A 13,770-nucleotide genomic window follows, 5' to 3' on the forward strand; every position below is an offset into this window, starting at 1 on the left:
ACCAAGGGTATTTTTTTAAAAAGCTTCAATGACCATAATTCATTATTTATTTTAGAGTAGTTTGAAAAATAATAATAATAAACATAAATTTCTCTTCTTTATCTGTGCCTGCTCAGCTCTGGCAATTGTTCTGAAAACTTGTTCCCATATATATCTTGCTTCCACTTGTTAGAATCAGCTAATTCTAACTAAGTGTGAAGGAGAATCTTTTTATGATTTAAAGAAAATTTTGCAGAGATCTTACTATTTCCCTCAATCTTTTATTAAGCTAAGATCACACTTTGTCAGTACAAAGACTTCCCTGACCATCTCCAGCCTAGATAGATATTTTTAACTTCTGAACATCAGACATCAATCTGTCTAATTGATCATCTCATATATCATATATATTGTCTTGTTATATATCTATATCTTAGGTATCCTAGATGTGCTTAGAATAGTAGGTATCATTTGTGTATACATACTTGTTTTTTATAATATCTTTACAAGTACTGTGTGTCAGAATCTGAGCTCCAGGAGATTAGTGACTGTCGTATTCACTGCTTTATACCAGCTACTAGCAAGTGGCTCAAATATTTTCTTTAATTGAAGTATAGTTGATTTACAGTGTTGTATTAGTTTCTGATGTACAGCCTGGTGATTCAGTTATGCATATATATATTCTTTTTCATATTTTTTCATTATAGTTTATTACAAGATATTGAACAGTTCACTGTGTTATACAGTAGGACCTTGTTGTTTACCTATTTTATATATAGTAGTGTGTATCAGCTAATCTCAAATTCCTAATTTACCCCTCACCAACACCTTTTCCCTTTTGTAATCATAAATTAAGCAATCTGTATCCATGTACAAGCTCTGTTTGCAAGCTTTGAATTAGCAAGTGATTTATATTGGCTAAAAGAAATCAAAGCTAAAGTTTTGGTACTCCAGTGTATCAATGCTTTGGTTAAAGATGTCTAGGTTCCTTTGAACAAAATATGTAAAAGTAGTTTAGAGGATGTGTTCTCTGGGAAGCAAATGTTCAGACAGAGTTAGTATGCAGAGTTTATGTGAAGGAGAAGGGTTAAAATTAGGATTGAGTAGCGGGAGCTACTAGACCATGATGCAGATATAGTGAAGTCTCTGCTAGACCTAATGGGAGCTTCGGAGCAGAGATTGATGTATGGAGGAGTCCCCCACTGATCAGAAAGGGCCAAGTACGTGTACCACCATTTGCTCATTCATTATCGGGTCACCCAAAGACTGTGGCTGCGGCTGGAAATCTAAGGTAGACCCTGAAGCATTCTTCAGCTGGCCACACTCCTTGCAACTAGATAACCACTTATTTCTTCAGATGGGATCTGAAAAGTGGGTGTTTACATCTGTTACACCAAATTGGGCTGGTTTACCAAACATTCCTTCAGAGGCTCACCTTTCTTTAAAATCTAATTGAAGGTGATCGGTCAGTAAAAGAGAACGCTGATCGTTCTTTTACTATAATGCTGAAGTTTTTATTTTTTTAAATTGAATATCAGCTTTGTCTCAAAAGTTTCCTAATTCAGTTCCTCAAAATGTGTAGGTAAAAAGAAAATAGACTGGAAGAAGAATTGCTGGGATGTAATCATGAACTGTGTTTGCACCACAACCATTCCAAAAACATGACTGAATGAAAGTTTCTTAATTTCACAAGAACATTGTTTTTACCACATTGTTGTCCTGTAACAAAATATGTATTTATATCATATCTACATTTAAAAATAAATGTATCTCAAATGTTGAGCTTCTTAACTGGATTCAAAATAGCATTCACAATAAGACTATATGTTTTACAGAATAAAATCTGAACAGAATACATGTTCAAAAACTTTACTTTGAGTCATGAATTGGAATAACTAAACAACTTGTATAATTAATTGATTTTCAGAGTGACTTCAGCATTGTGGCAAAATAAGATGCCTCTCATTTATCATCTTTCCAACAATGACAACAAAAAAGTATCCATCCATGAACAAAAGTGCCTCTGTGGGAGTTGTGGGATCCAGTACCATATTTCAAGGGACCTGGGAGGGGTCACACCCACACATTCACTGGGTAATAGGCAAACAGACCTTGATTCTGGCTATTGTCTCCACAACAGCCTATGAACCAGCTCAATACCCTGTCAGTCTTGGTCTTTCTGCACTTGGAAAACACTGACTGGGGCAGTCACCCACGAATGAAAGAAGCTTTGTGGAATTCCAGATTCCCAGAAAAGTTCCAGCATACCTTTGGAATAAAAATACAATTTTAGATGTACTGGAGTGTGTAAGAGGAAAAGCTAGATTTTGTCTTCATTACTCCTCCCCCAGGTAGCAAAGTTAAGGGCTAAGTGAGACCTTCTAGGAGGATGGGGGATGGAGGGAGAGAGAGTGGCTGAGTGAACTCCCATATTCCCCAGGTGTGCGGGACCCTGCAAAAGAGACTTATTTCTCTTGTAGCATCCAGAGTACTAAATCCTACACTCCACGACTGAAGAGAGGAAAGATATCAGGAGAGGTGCAGATAAAATTCTCAGAGGTCATTAAAGGGATGTGGTCCCTGCTGATGATTTGATGAACTCCATCAAGAAGTCTTTCCATGGGCCAATGGGAAAGCATGATCTGAAGATCCCCCTAACTGGGAAAAAAAGCAAAAATCAAGAGGTCAAACTACATCAAGTTAAAAAGCTTCTGCACAGCAAAATAAACAATTAACAAAATGAAAAGACAGCCTAAGTAATGGGAGAAAATATTTGCAAACCGTGTATCTGATAAGTGACTAATATCCAAAATACGTAAAGAACTCTTACAATTCCGTAACAACAACAACAACAAAATCAACCTGGTTAAAAACTGAGCAGAGGAACTGAATAAACATTTTTCCAAGAAGATATGCAAATGACCAACAGGTACATGAAAAGATGCTCAACATCAGTAATCATCAGGGAAATGCAAATCCAAACTGGTTAGGAAACCAAGATAATAACTATAAATTAGGCCCATTTTTGGCAAACTAGAATCACAGTCACTCTACCAATGATTTTACGAATGATGCTTACTGTGAATCCATTAAGTGTCAGCTATTCTGTTCAGGTCTTTCCTCCAGCTATTTAAATCAATCTGAAAGAACATGGCCAGTGGTAATTAAGAAACCTGTATTTTAGACTGAAGGCTGAGAAGGACCTTTTTCCCTAACATGCAAACCAGATTACATTACCAGTTGGTTCTAAAACATGTGAGAATGCCTACTAGTACCAGGGTCTGTGTAGAAAAAAAGGAGGGAAGAGGTTGCTTTTTTAATATATAAGAGAATAATCTCTCTAGAGATTCAGTAATATGTCCCTAGGTTACTGGCTAGAAAGTATCAGAGATAAGATTGGAATCAGCTTTTCTTTTATCTGAATCTGAATCAAAACACTGTCTTGTGCAGCACTGCTTTTCACGCAGAGCTAGGTCTTTCTTACACAATTTCGGAAAATGAATTCATAACTAGAAATGAGAAATGTCCTAACATCTTGAAGATATCCCTTGCCTATGTGCAGGATTGGAGTTTCTCAGCCTTTCACAGCCTCCAGCTCTAGCCAAGAGCCTTGAGAGCTCTTCAGGGAATTTTCAGCCTCAGCTGAGGCCCCTAGGGAGACGCTGCTGGGCTCTTCAAAAAGACCCTGTGTGTCAAGCAGGGAATATTCTTGTAGCTGAGTTACCATCTGTCCTGAGTTCTGACAGGAAGTACACACCCCAAGCACTTTTATCTCTAGCTGTTGGTATTTAGATACGTATTTTAGGAAGAATCACAAGGAACTGCCAGGAACACAAAGAGAACTGGGGCACATATAACCAGAACCATACACAGAGCTCTCAATCGTAGCTACTTCTGAATCCCCACATCAAATTAGTCAAGGAAGTTTTGAGTAGCAGACAGAATGGGGAGAGGGCTCCTGCGGTTTTGTCCTAGCTTTGTCGCTGTGTGTGACCTTGTAAAAGTCATCTTCATCATTCGATTCAATTCTTGTCGCCCTTCATCTCTTTTCTCCTCCTTAGGAGTATTAGTACCTTTATCTTTAAATTAAAATTGTAATCTCTACCTTGCTTACCTTAAACCTGTATTATAATAATTAAATATTAAAATGGATTTGACAACGCTTTGTAACAATCAAGCGTTACACTAATATAAGGTCATAATTGTCCTTAGGAGTAATTTTGCAGACTGTCACCAGCGCAGCTGCTGATAAGCGTAAACACATTTGTGCAATTATCTGAAGAATGAAAATGAGGAGTCCGGTGTCATTGAAATCTCTGTCTAACCCATCTCTTCTCTGTTTCTGCCACAGACCATAGGTTGACATCCCTTTATCTCAATAAATTGGAGCTGAAGGGAGGACCAAGTGTGTGTGATATAGTCTAGAAGAGAAATCAGCTGACACTTCTCTGATTCACTAAACTGGAGGTGAGTACCTTTGAAAAGAAAATGAAGAGTCTCTGCACTAAATAATATTCTGTGTAATTCCTACTGCATCTCAACTCTTTTCTTATCCATTCGTTAATGCACTTGTTCAGTATAACCTATTAGGTTCCAAATCTGCGCTAGGGTCACAAGACTCTAGTGATGCAGAAATTCCATCACTCTGAGTCTAGTTATATTTGCTTTGATCTTTTTTTGCCTCACCATACATGGTACACTTGCCTCTTACCTGCACCAAAAATATGGAATATATTTGGAAGAGGAGATAATAACTGGGATGGGATATTACAAATGCAAATTTTCACTAAGCAGGCAGAATGAACAGTCTCTGTCTGGAGATACAGGAGTGAAATAGATAACCTTTAAATGTTTCTTCTGTTTCTCATACTCTCTGAAATCTCTCAATGTGAGCTGGATGGAAACCAGAATCACTGTGAGTCTGCTGGCTGAAAAGCGACATATATATTTAAACTCTTGTTTGCATCTCCACTTAACAGATGGAAATTTGTCTCTTCTTTATTATCATTCCTTTTTACAATTCTGTTGCCGTTTTTTGTTTTTTGTTTTTTTTCTCCATCACTGTTCTCACTCTCAGAGTGAGACTGCATTGTTATCTATGCCACCCACAGGGCACTCCTCAAATCCTATGACTTTTCCTTCTTCCCTCGTAGCCCATCTTCTCTCCAAGTCTCCACTTCTCTCCTTCATTCTTCCTCTTTCCTAGCTGTGCCTTTTTCTATCCTTTTTCTGTTTCTCCTTTGGGGTCATAAAACAAGAGAGATTTTACTATGATATTAATTATTGCATTATTATCTTTTTTATTACTTGATTTGAAGTTTGAATGGCAAAAGCTGGGTATGGACAGTTTTTTCTTTCTTTATCCTCAAAACACTTCAACGCCTTCTACCTTACTGAGAAAAAAGAAGCTTTTTGAAACAGTACTTTCAAGCTTCCTTCTCTGTTTCTTAAAATATTCTGTCTTCACTCATCATGTAGATTTTCTCTTAGAAGAAAAACAATATACACTTTAAAAAATAGTGTTCCTTTATTTATTTTTTTAGATTTTTTTCATGGGGGTACTGGGGACTGAATCCAGGACCTTGTGATTGCTAAGTGTGTGCTCTACCCAACCCCCCAGTATATCCTTTTTACTTATTCCTCCTCACCCACTGATAATTTAAGCTCTTATAATCTTTCTCCAATATACTGAAATATTCTCTAAAAAATCAACAATGATCTCGCCATCGTAAGGGCAATGCCTTTTTAAAAACCCACATCCTGCACATCCATCTCCTTTTCATGGTCAACAGTAGTGACTTGACTTTAGTGACATTATACACTACTATTTTCATCCTGTTTTTCTGATTCTCCATTCTCTACCTCTTTTCTAGATCTTATTGTATGTCCTACTCTCATTTAAAATAGTTTCCAGTGTTATGAACTGGGCCCTGGTCTTTCCTTTCCACACTGCACTTGCTAGCAATTTTCCCCATGTTCTTGAGTGATACCCTGTAGCTCGAGCCTTCACTGAAACAGAGATCACTACATATAATACCCTCTAGACGCTCTCTGCAGTAACTCGTTGTTAAGCTTACATTCAGCATGCCCCAGCTGAACTCAGTCCCCAGAACATGTTTTCTCTCATCTGTTATGCATATACTAGAAATGGCTGTCCATAGTTATACCAAGGTACAGCTTTATTTTGTTTTTTCCATTGGTTTATTTATTTTTTTTTAATTATCTGACTTTTGTAAGAGCTAAAGTGTTATGTAGCAGCAGTAGTGTAGTCGTAGTAAGAAATATGATGTAAAACAGTAAATGTAGACTCTGGAGTGTACTGTCAGAGTTTGAATTCCATCCTAAACCTTTACTTGCTCTGTAACCTTACCCAGGTTACTTCACCTCCCTGTGCCACAGTTTTCTCACCTGTAATGTGCTCCTTAGAACAAAGCCTATCTCATACGAGTGTTGTGAGAGTGAAGCGGCTTAATAAACATTAGGCACTTAGGAAGGTGACAGGAACACAATATATTAAATAAGTATTAGCTATTTTAAGCAAATAATATACTAGTCATACTGTATTAGTATACATAGACCCCATTATAGTGTGGATTGCAATAAATGTGACTGAATAAAAATTCTGAGGGCAAAAGTAAAGGAGAGCATGGTTTCAGGTTTTACAAGGACCGACCTAAACTGCAGAGGCACAGCTCTCTCTGAGAGCCTCAAGATTTACTTTCCTATGTAAGTACAGATTAGAGGCTTTTCCTGACCATTTCAGGTTCCTCTCTGTTATTACTGTTTCAGAGCTTGTGCCTCCTTCCTCCGCATCCCTATCCCTTCATCTACCCCAGCTTAACTGCCCTGATGTCAGAAACACACCTCTCTCCTGATATTTCTCAGAACTAAGCCCAAAGCACCCTTTCCTAGAATACTTTGTTTTCTGAAGGACATGCCTTCTCAGACATTTCTCAGACTTTAAATTTGCACACCACCATTTGCCCCCTCAGCCATCAAAGGCTTTTCTAGTAGATTCAGGAAAGCCATCATTCTGGTCCCAAGTTACAAGTTTAAGGAGTCAACAAACATTTCCTCAATGCTTTCTGGCATTCCCCTGAAGGCTAGGTACTGTGGAATGAAACGTAGTCTCCATCCAAATTACAAATACATGTAAAAGCTCATGATATGCAACTGATTCTAGTAAATAGTTATGCAAAGTGGTGTGTAGTGCCAATTCCCCATGTATTATGGCATAGATTCTAAATGCTTTGGTGATTGTATTGAAGTTTTTCTCATGTGAAAAACGTGCCATCTGAGATGATCTCATTAAACTCCTGAGAGTCCAACACCGATGGACATACCACCATAACACTAAAACACAGGGCATCTGTGAGCCATGCAAATCCCCTATATTCTGATTTTTATTTCTATTGCCTGGGTAGAACATTGCTAAGATTTATGTTGGATAATGTTTTGCCTATGTTTTCTTCTAATAGTTTTATAGTGTCTTGTCTTATGTTTACATCTTTATGCCATTTTGAGTTTATTTTTGTGTGCGGTGTGAAGGTGTACTCTAATTTCCTTGATTTACATGCAGCTGTCCAGCTTTCTCAATACCACTTGCCAAAGAGACTCTCTTTTCTCCATTGTATATTCTTGCCTCTTTTGTCTTAAGATTAATTGGCCATAGGTGTGTGGGTTTATTTCTGGGCTCTCTATTCTGTTCTGTTGTTCCATATCTGTTTATGTGCCAATACCACACTGTTTTGATGCCTGTAGCTCTGTAGAATTGTCTGAAGCCTGGGAGGGTCTTTCCTCCAGCTTTGTTCTTTCTCTTCAGTATTGTTTTGGCAATTCTGGGTCTTTTGTGATTCCATGTAAATTTTAGGATGACTTGTTCTACTTCTGTGAAAAAATGTCCTGGGTATTCTGATAGGGATTGCAATAAATCTGTAGATTGCTTTGGGTAGTGTGGCCATAGAAATCCCCTTCCTAGACCCTCCAGAAAAGGCTCCCCCACTTATTTCCTATTTCATATGCAGACCCTTCCTAACTCACTGATCCCAGGACACTTACTTAGGCAAGTGAGAATTCAGCCCTGTCACTATCCAGGAATCCCATTCTATATTGCAGGTTGGTGAACTCAAGTTTGTAAAGTCATGACAATCCTTTATAATAACAGCCTCCAAAAAACCACTTTCTTCCTGACAGGCTTCCAAGGTCTGGAAGAGCTCCACGGCTGGATATCTATTCCCTTCTGCTCCATCTATTTGATAGTTATTGTAGGAAACCTTACCATCCTCCACATCATCCGGACTGATGTCACACTCCACGAATCCATGTACTATTTCTTGGCCATGCTGGCCCTTACGGACCTGGGCCTTTGCCTTTCTACACTACCCACTGTGATGGGCATCTTCTGGTTTGATGCCAGAGAAATTGGTATCCATGCCTGTTTCATTCAGCTCTTCTTCATCCATACCTTGTCCCTAGTGGAGTCTTCAGTTCTACTGTCCATGTCCATTGACCGCTATGTTGCCATCTGCAACCCACTGCGTTACTCCACAGTCTTGACACCTGCACGGATTGTCAGGATGGGGCTGAGCTCGGTGTGTAGAAGCGCACTGCTCATCTTCCCCCTGCCATTCCTCCTTAAGCACTTCCAGTACTGTCGCTCCCATGTGCTGGCCCATGCTTATTGTCTGCACCTAGAGATCATGAAGCTGGCCTGCTCTAGCATCATTGTCAATCACATCTATGGGCTCTTCGTTGTGGCCTGCACCATAGGTGTGGATTCACTGCTCATCTTCCTCTCCTATGCCCTGATCCTCCGCACCGTGCTCAGCATTGCCTCCCGCCAGGAGCGACTCCGGGCCCTCAACACCTGCGTCTCCCATATCTGTGCTGTGCTGCTCTTCTATATCCCCATGATTGGCTTGTCCCTTGTGCACCGCTTTGGTGAACATCTACCCCGCATTGTACACCTCCTCATGTCTTATGTGTATCTATTGGTCCCACCTCTCATGAATCCCATTGTCTACAGCATCAAGACCAAGCAAATCCGCCAACGCATTGCTAAGAAGTTTGAGTTTATAAAATTGCCTAGGTGTTTTCGACAGGATTAGGTTGGGATGAAGGGAGGAAGTTTGAGGTGTAAAGCTCACGGATACTTTTGGTTTCAGCTATGATGCGGAAAAATAACGAACTCCCAATTATCAACAGAAAGTGGACTAACTGTACAATATACTGCATGTGTGCCCTTGGAAATATTACCTACCTCTCTGTTCTTTACTTTCCTCACTTGCAGAATGAGTATGGAAATAATGATAATACCTTCTTTGTAGGGATATTGTGAAGATTAAATAAGAAAATACATGTAAGTCTCTGACACAGTGCCTGATACATATCAATTCTCAACCAATATTAACTATTATTATTTGAAAAAATCTCCAAAAGGGTATACAAGTTTCATCTTTTATTCCTCCAGGCAGTGAAATTTGATCAGAGATTTATACATTTGAATTTATATTTTATTACCTTATTTTATGTTACTTTATTATAATTATCATTTTTATTCATTTGCAACAGATTTGCACACATACCTATACCCCAGTTAATAACTTTTTGTGAGGCTGCTTCCTAAATGCATATCTACAAAGTTAAGAAAAGAAGATACCCTGGGAGTCTGAGGGAAGATACCCAGTGAGAACAAAAAAACAGTAACCATAGTTCACCCTCAAAGGAGGTAACTGAGGTTTAGGATAATCACTCATCATCTTCGTAACTAGTCGGGGGACTTGATTTCTTTCTTTAGTTATTTTGTATATTACTGAGTTGAAAAAGCAAGAGAAACACATGCACATTTTATGTTCTTTGCAAGATGTTTTTGTCTCAAAAAGGTACAACACTTTGATGCTATTTGCAAGCAGCATAGATAAGCTCCTGAGTGAAAAGGAAGAATTCCTATGGAAGGTACACTCTTATTCCATGATGAGGGAACACAGTTCCTGAGAAAGCAAATATTTCTCATAATTGCCTTCATTCTCATCAATGTGTATAATTTAATAGATTTTGTAACTATAGTAGAAAAGATGCTGGATTGAACACAATTAACTTTTAAAAATAACACCAAAAATGCTGATTCTGTCTCTAGTCTTCACAAAAATATATATTTTATTTAAATTTCTATTAAATAATTATAGATTAAGATGCTGTTATAAGATATAACTCAGAGATCCTTTGTATATTTTTTCCGGTTTCCTTCAGTGGTAATATTTTGCATAACCAGGATACTGACATTCGTACGTCCACTAATCTGATTCATACTTCCCCACTTTTACTTGTTCTCACTCGTGTGTGTGTGTGTGTGTGTGTGTGTGTGTGTGTGCACATGCGTGTGTACATTAAGTTCCAAATAATTTTATCACCTGTGTAGGTTTGTGTCTTCTCCGAGATATTAAGTGGTTTCAACACAAAAATCTTTCCCTTTTGCCCTTTTATAACCGCATCCACCTCCCTTCCATTCTCACTGTCCTTAGTACCTAAGACTTGGCCACCAGTAATCTGTCTTCCATTTCTAAAAGTTTACCATTTAAAGGGTGTTATATAAGTAGAATTGTACAGTATGAACCTTCTAGGATTGGATTTTATCACTCAGTGTAATTCCTTTGGCTTCATTCAAGTTGTTGCTTATATCAATAGTCTGTCCCTTTTTATTGCTGAGTAATACTCCATGTTATATATACACCACTGTTTATTTAATCATTCACTTGTTGAAGGACATCTTGGCTAATTCCAGCTTTTAGCTATTACATGAACAATTGTGTTTGGGTTTTTTGTGTGAACATAAGTCTATTTTTCTGAAGTAAATGCCCAAGAGTGCTAGGTTGTGTAACAGCATGTTCACTTTTATAAAAAATTGCCAAACTCTTTTCCAGAGTACCTGTACCATTTTACATTCTCACCAACAAGGTATGATGACCAGTTTCTCTGCATTCTCATCAACATTTGTTGTTGTCAAAAAATGCATTTTTAATGTACTGATTGAGCCTATTAATTCCCCAGGTTGATCTTTTACACTTCCCAAACCCCTCCACAGCAACCTCTTTCTCAGACAGATTACCTGTAGAATCAGTATTTCTCCATTTGTGTGTAACCCTTCATTGAATCTGAACGTTATAAAGGGAAAAGTAACACAGTCTTTCTCTTCCCATAGAGTTTGACTTGCCCTATTTCTTCCCACTCTCATCCATGTAATATAGAGAAGTCCTTCTACTGAAATTGAAACCAATGAGTTAAACTCTATTCTTGGACACTGAATCTATGTTCTCTCATATAAGGGTCAGTCAGCCAGTGGCCTTCAAATCAGCTAACGATACATATCCTCTGACTCTGGGCACTACCCCACATACTGTGTACACTGATTCTCTCCCTGAATACTGGATTTTCTGAGTGCAAGAGTATCAAGTGAAAATTCTTCAATTTTTTTGCATTTTATGACTTGACAAAATCAAATCTGAAAACAGTTACTGAGTAACTATTCTATATGAAATACCTCTCTAGTTCTCATCTTGAATTAAATGTCTCAGTGGAAGGAATGTTTGCACTGGTTTTGATCACAGAGTCACACTGAACGTGTTCAATGATTTATTTTACATTCCCTGCTCCTTCTTATTGTTTACTTTCAAAATGGGGGTCCCTTGCCTTTTAGCCATCTCAACTTTAGTGAAACTGTTTCTCTAGACCGTCACTTTTTAAAACTCTTCTCCAGGATGTTCTAAGACCATAAAAAGGGATTTTAACAACTACTGTGGATAGGAAGGTGGGTATGACAGAGATTAATGAGGCTTTGAAGCTCTTTTCACCTAGATTACTGCATCTACATTTTACGTGATTTTCAATGAGAAAAGGGTTCCACTGCCAAGAAGTGGTAATGTTGCTTTATTTTTGGTCCTTTAGCCAGCTCTGTCATCCTTTGGATCTTATAGTCTATTTCAAAGCCTCTCCCTCATCTTTTCAGACCTTTTTTTTCCCCTCATGTTCTCTTACTCTACTTTCTGACTTCTCTATTCTTTAATATCTTCATCTTATCTCACCATCCAGTCTCTTTGTCAAAAATATGTGTTAAAAGCAGATGCTTCTTGTCTAAAACTAGGGAGTTTGCCTGACTGTTAGGAGAAGTGATCAGTAAGGCTTGTCCTGTTCAGACAATTTCTTTTTCATTCCCCGAACAGCTTGATTCATTAACACCTTCATCACAATGCATGCAAATTTGTTTTAAATGGCTATTTTTTTCCAAGGTTTTTTTGGTTTTTTTGCTTTGTTTTAGAGCACGTTTAGATTCTCACACAGCAAAACTGAGAGGAAGGTACAGAGATTCCCAGATACTCTTTGGCTCCACACACGTATAGCCTCACCCATTAACATCCCCCAGAGTGGTATATTTATTTGTTACATTTGATGAACCTACATTGACACATCATAATCTCAGGGATTGCAGTGCCAACTGGTGCCTGCCCTGCACCCAATAAACTTCCAGCCCTTAGAAGTCTGCCTGCTCCTCTTCAGAAGATAAAGTCCTAACAGGTATTGGCCTTCCCAGGGTAACAGCCCTGGGAAATGACTAGCCTCACTGTAGCTCAGGCTGGCTTGTCTCAGCCCACATCTCCTCCTTATCGTAATCATAAATTCCACTATGTTCATTGTGTCAGCGCATGTCTCCATCTTACTGGAGTCGTAAATCCACTATCCTCCCTTATACCAAAGCCCCTCACCTCACTTGTAGCCAATCTATTCCCCATCCCATTGTGTTCACAGCCTCTTCCTCAGTAAGAGACCCTGCACGTTCACAAAGGGTGGGCACGCAGGCACCGCTTGCCTGTGTGGCCTGCTGTTGCCTGTAGCAGCTTAACTATTAAATCTTTCCTTTGTTCTTAAACTTCTCCCTTTCTGCTAAATTCTTCTTACCAACCTGTGTCACCAGCCCACAAAATGTCCCCCAACAGGGATCACTCTTAGTGTTGTACATTCTATGCTTTTAAGCAAATGTATAATGCCATGTAATCCATTATTATTGTATCACACAAGGTTATTTTCCTAGTTCTAAAAATCCTCTGTGCTCTACCTATTCATCCCTGTCTCCAAACCCAATCTCTAGAAACCACTGATCTTTTTAAGATCCATAGTTTTGCCTATATATCATATCATATCATATCATATCATATGATGAATATTAAATAGTAATACAATTAATATATGATATGTTACTGTATTATTGTATAATATTTTATATGCTGTAATTATGAATATTAGTTTCTTTTAACTTATACATATTACTGCTATCATTTTGTTCTAATGATTATCATCAATATTATTGGTATTAATTTACTCTCTCTTTATTTACCTTGGGACTTTCACATTGTTTACAAAATGAACCATGAATCTGGTATACACTGAGTATATGAAGAAATATTTCATAAAGAGATGGTTTCCTTTAACAGTCTAAAATATACTTAATCATCAGCATGAATGTGGTTCTTCACAAAACTGAATTTAGTGGTCATGCTCCTACCAAAAGGTGGAGAACTTACGCTACAGCCAGCACAGTCTAGTTCACAGTTCACTCATTCGAGTGATTCCCACCATTCTTGAGTAGAACACATCTTTGAAATGCATTGAATTACTCAGGAATATATAGAATGCAGGCCAGGTCCTCAGACTGAAAACTGGTAAAAAAAAAAAACAACACTTTTTTTTAAATTGAATTTATTAGTAATGAATGAGTGGAATTGAAATTTTTAAAAATACCAT

General features: G+C 38.1%; 1 protein-coding gene across 1 annotated transcript; it reads left to right on the plus strand.

The window, feature by feature from the left end:
* Positions 1 to 8,120: 8,120 nt before the first annotated feature.
* Positions 8,121 to 9,086, plus strand: OR51G1 (olfactory receptor family 51 subfamily G member 1). Its single transcript, XM_010952691.2, has one exon. The coding sequence runs from the start codon at positions 8,121 to 8,123 to the stop codon at positions 9,084 to 9,086; it is 966 nt and encodes a 321-aa protein (XP_010950993.2).
* The last annotated feature ends 4,684 nt before the right edge of the window (positions 9,087 to 13,770 follow it).

Source organism: Camelus bactrianus, chromosome 10 (genome assembly GCF_048773025.1).
Source record: "Camelus bactrianus isolate YW-2024 breed Bactrian camel chromosome 10, ASM4877302v1, whole genome shotgun sequence".
Lineage (NCBI taxonomy): Eukaryota > Metazoa > Chordata > Mammalia > Artiodactyla > Camelidae > Camelus > Camelus bactrianus.

Coding starts and splice junctions, on each gene's coding strand:
- OR51G1 (XM_010952691.2), top strand. CDS start 8,121: ATGACAATCCTTTATAATAACAGCCTCCAAAAAACCACTTTCTTCCTG.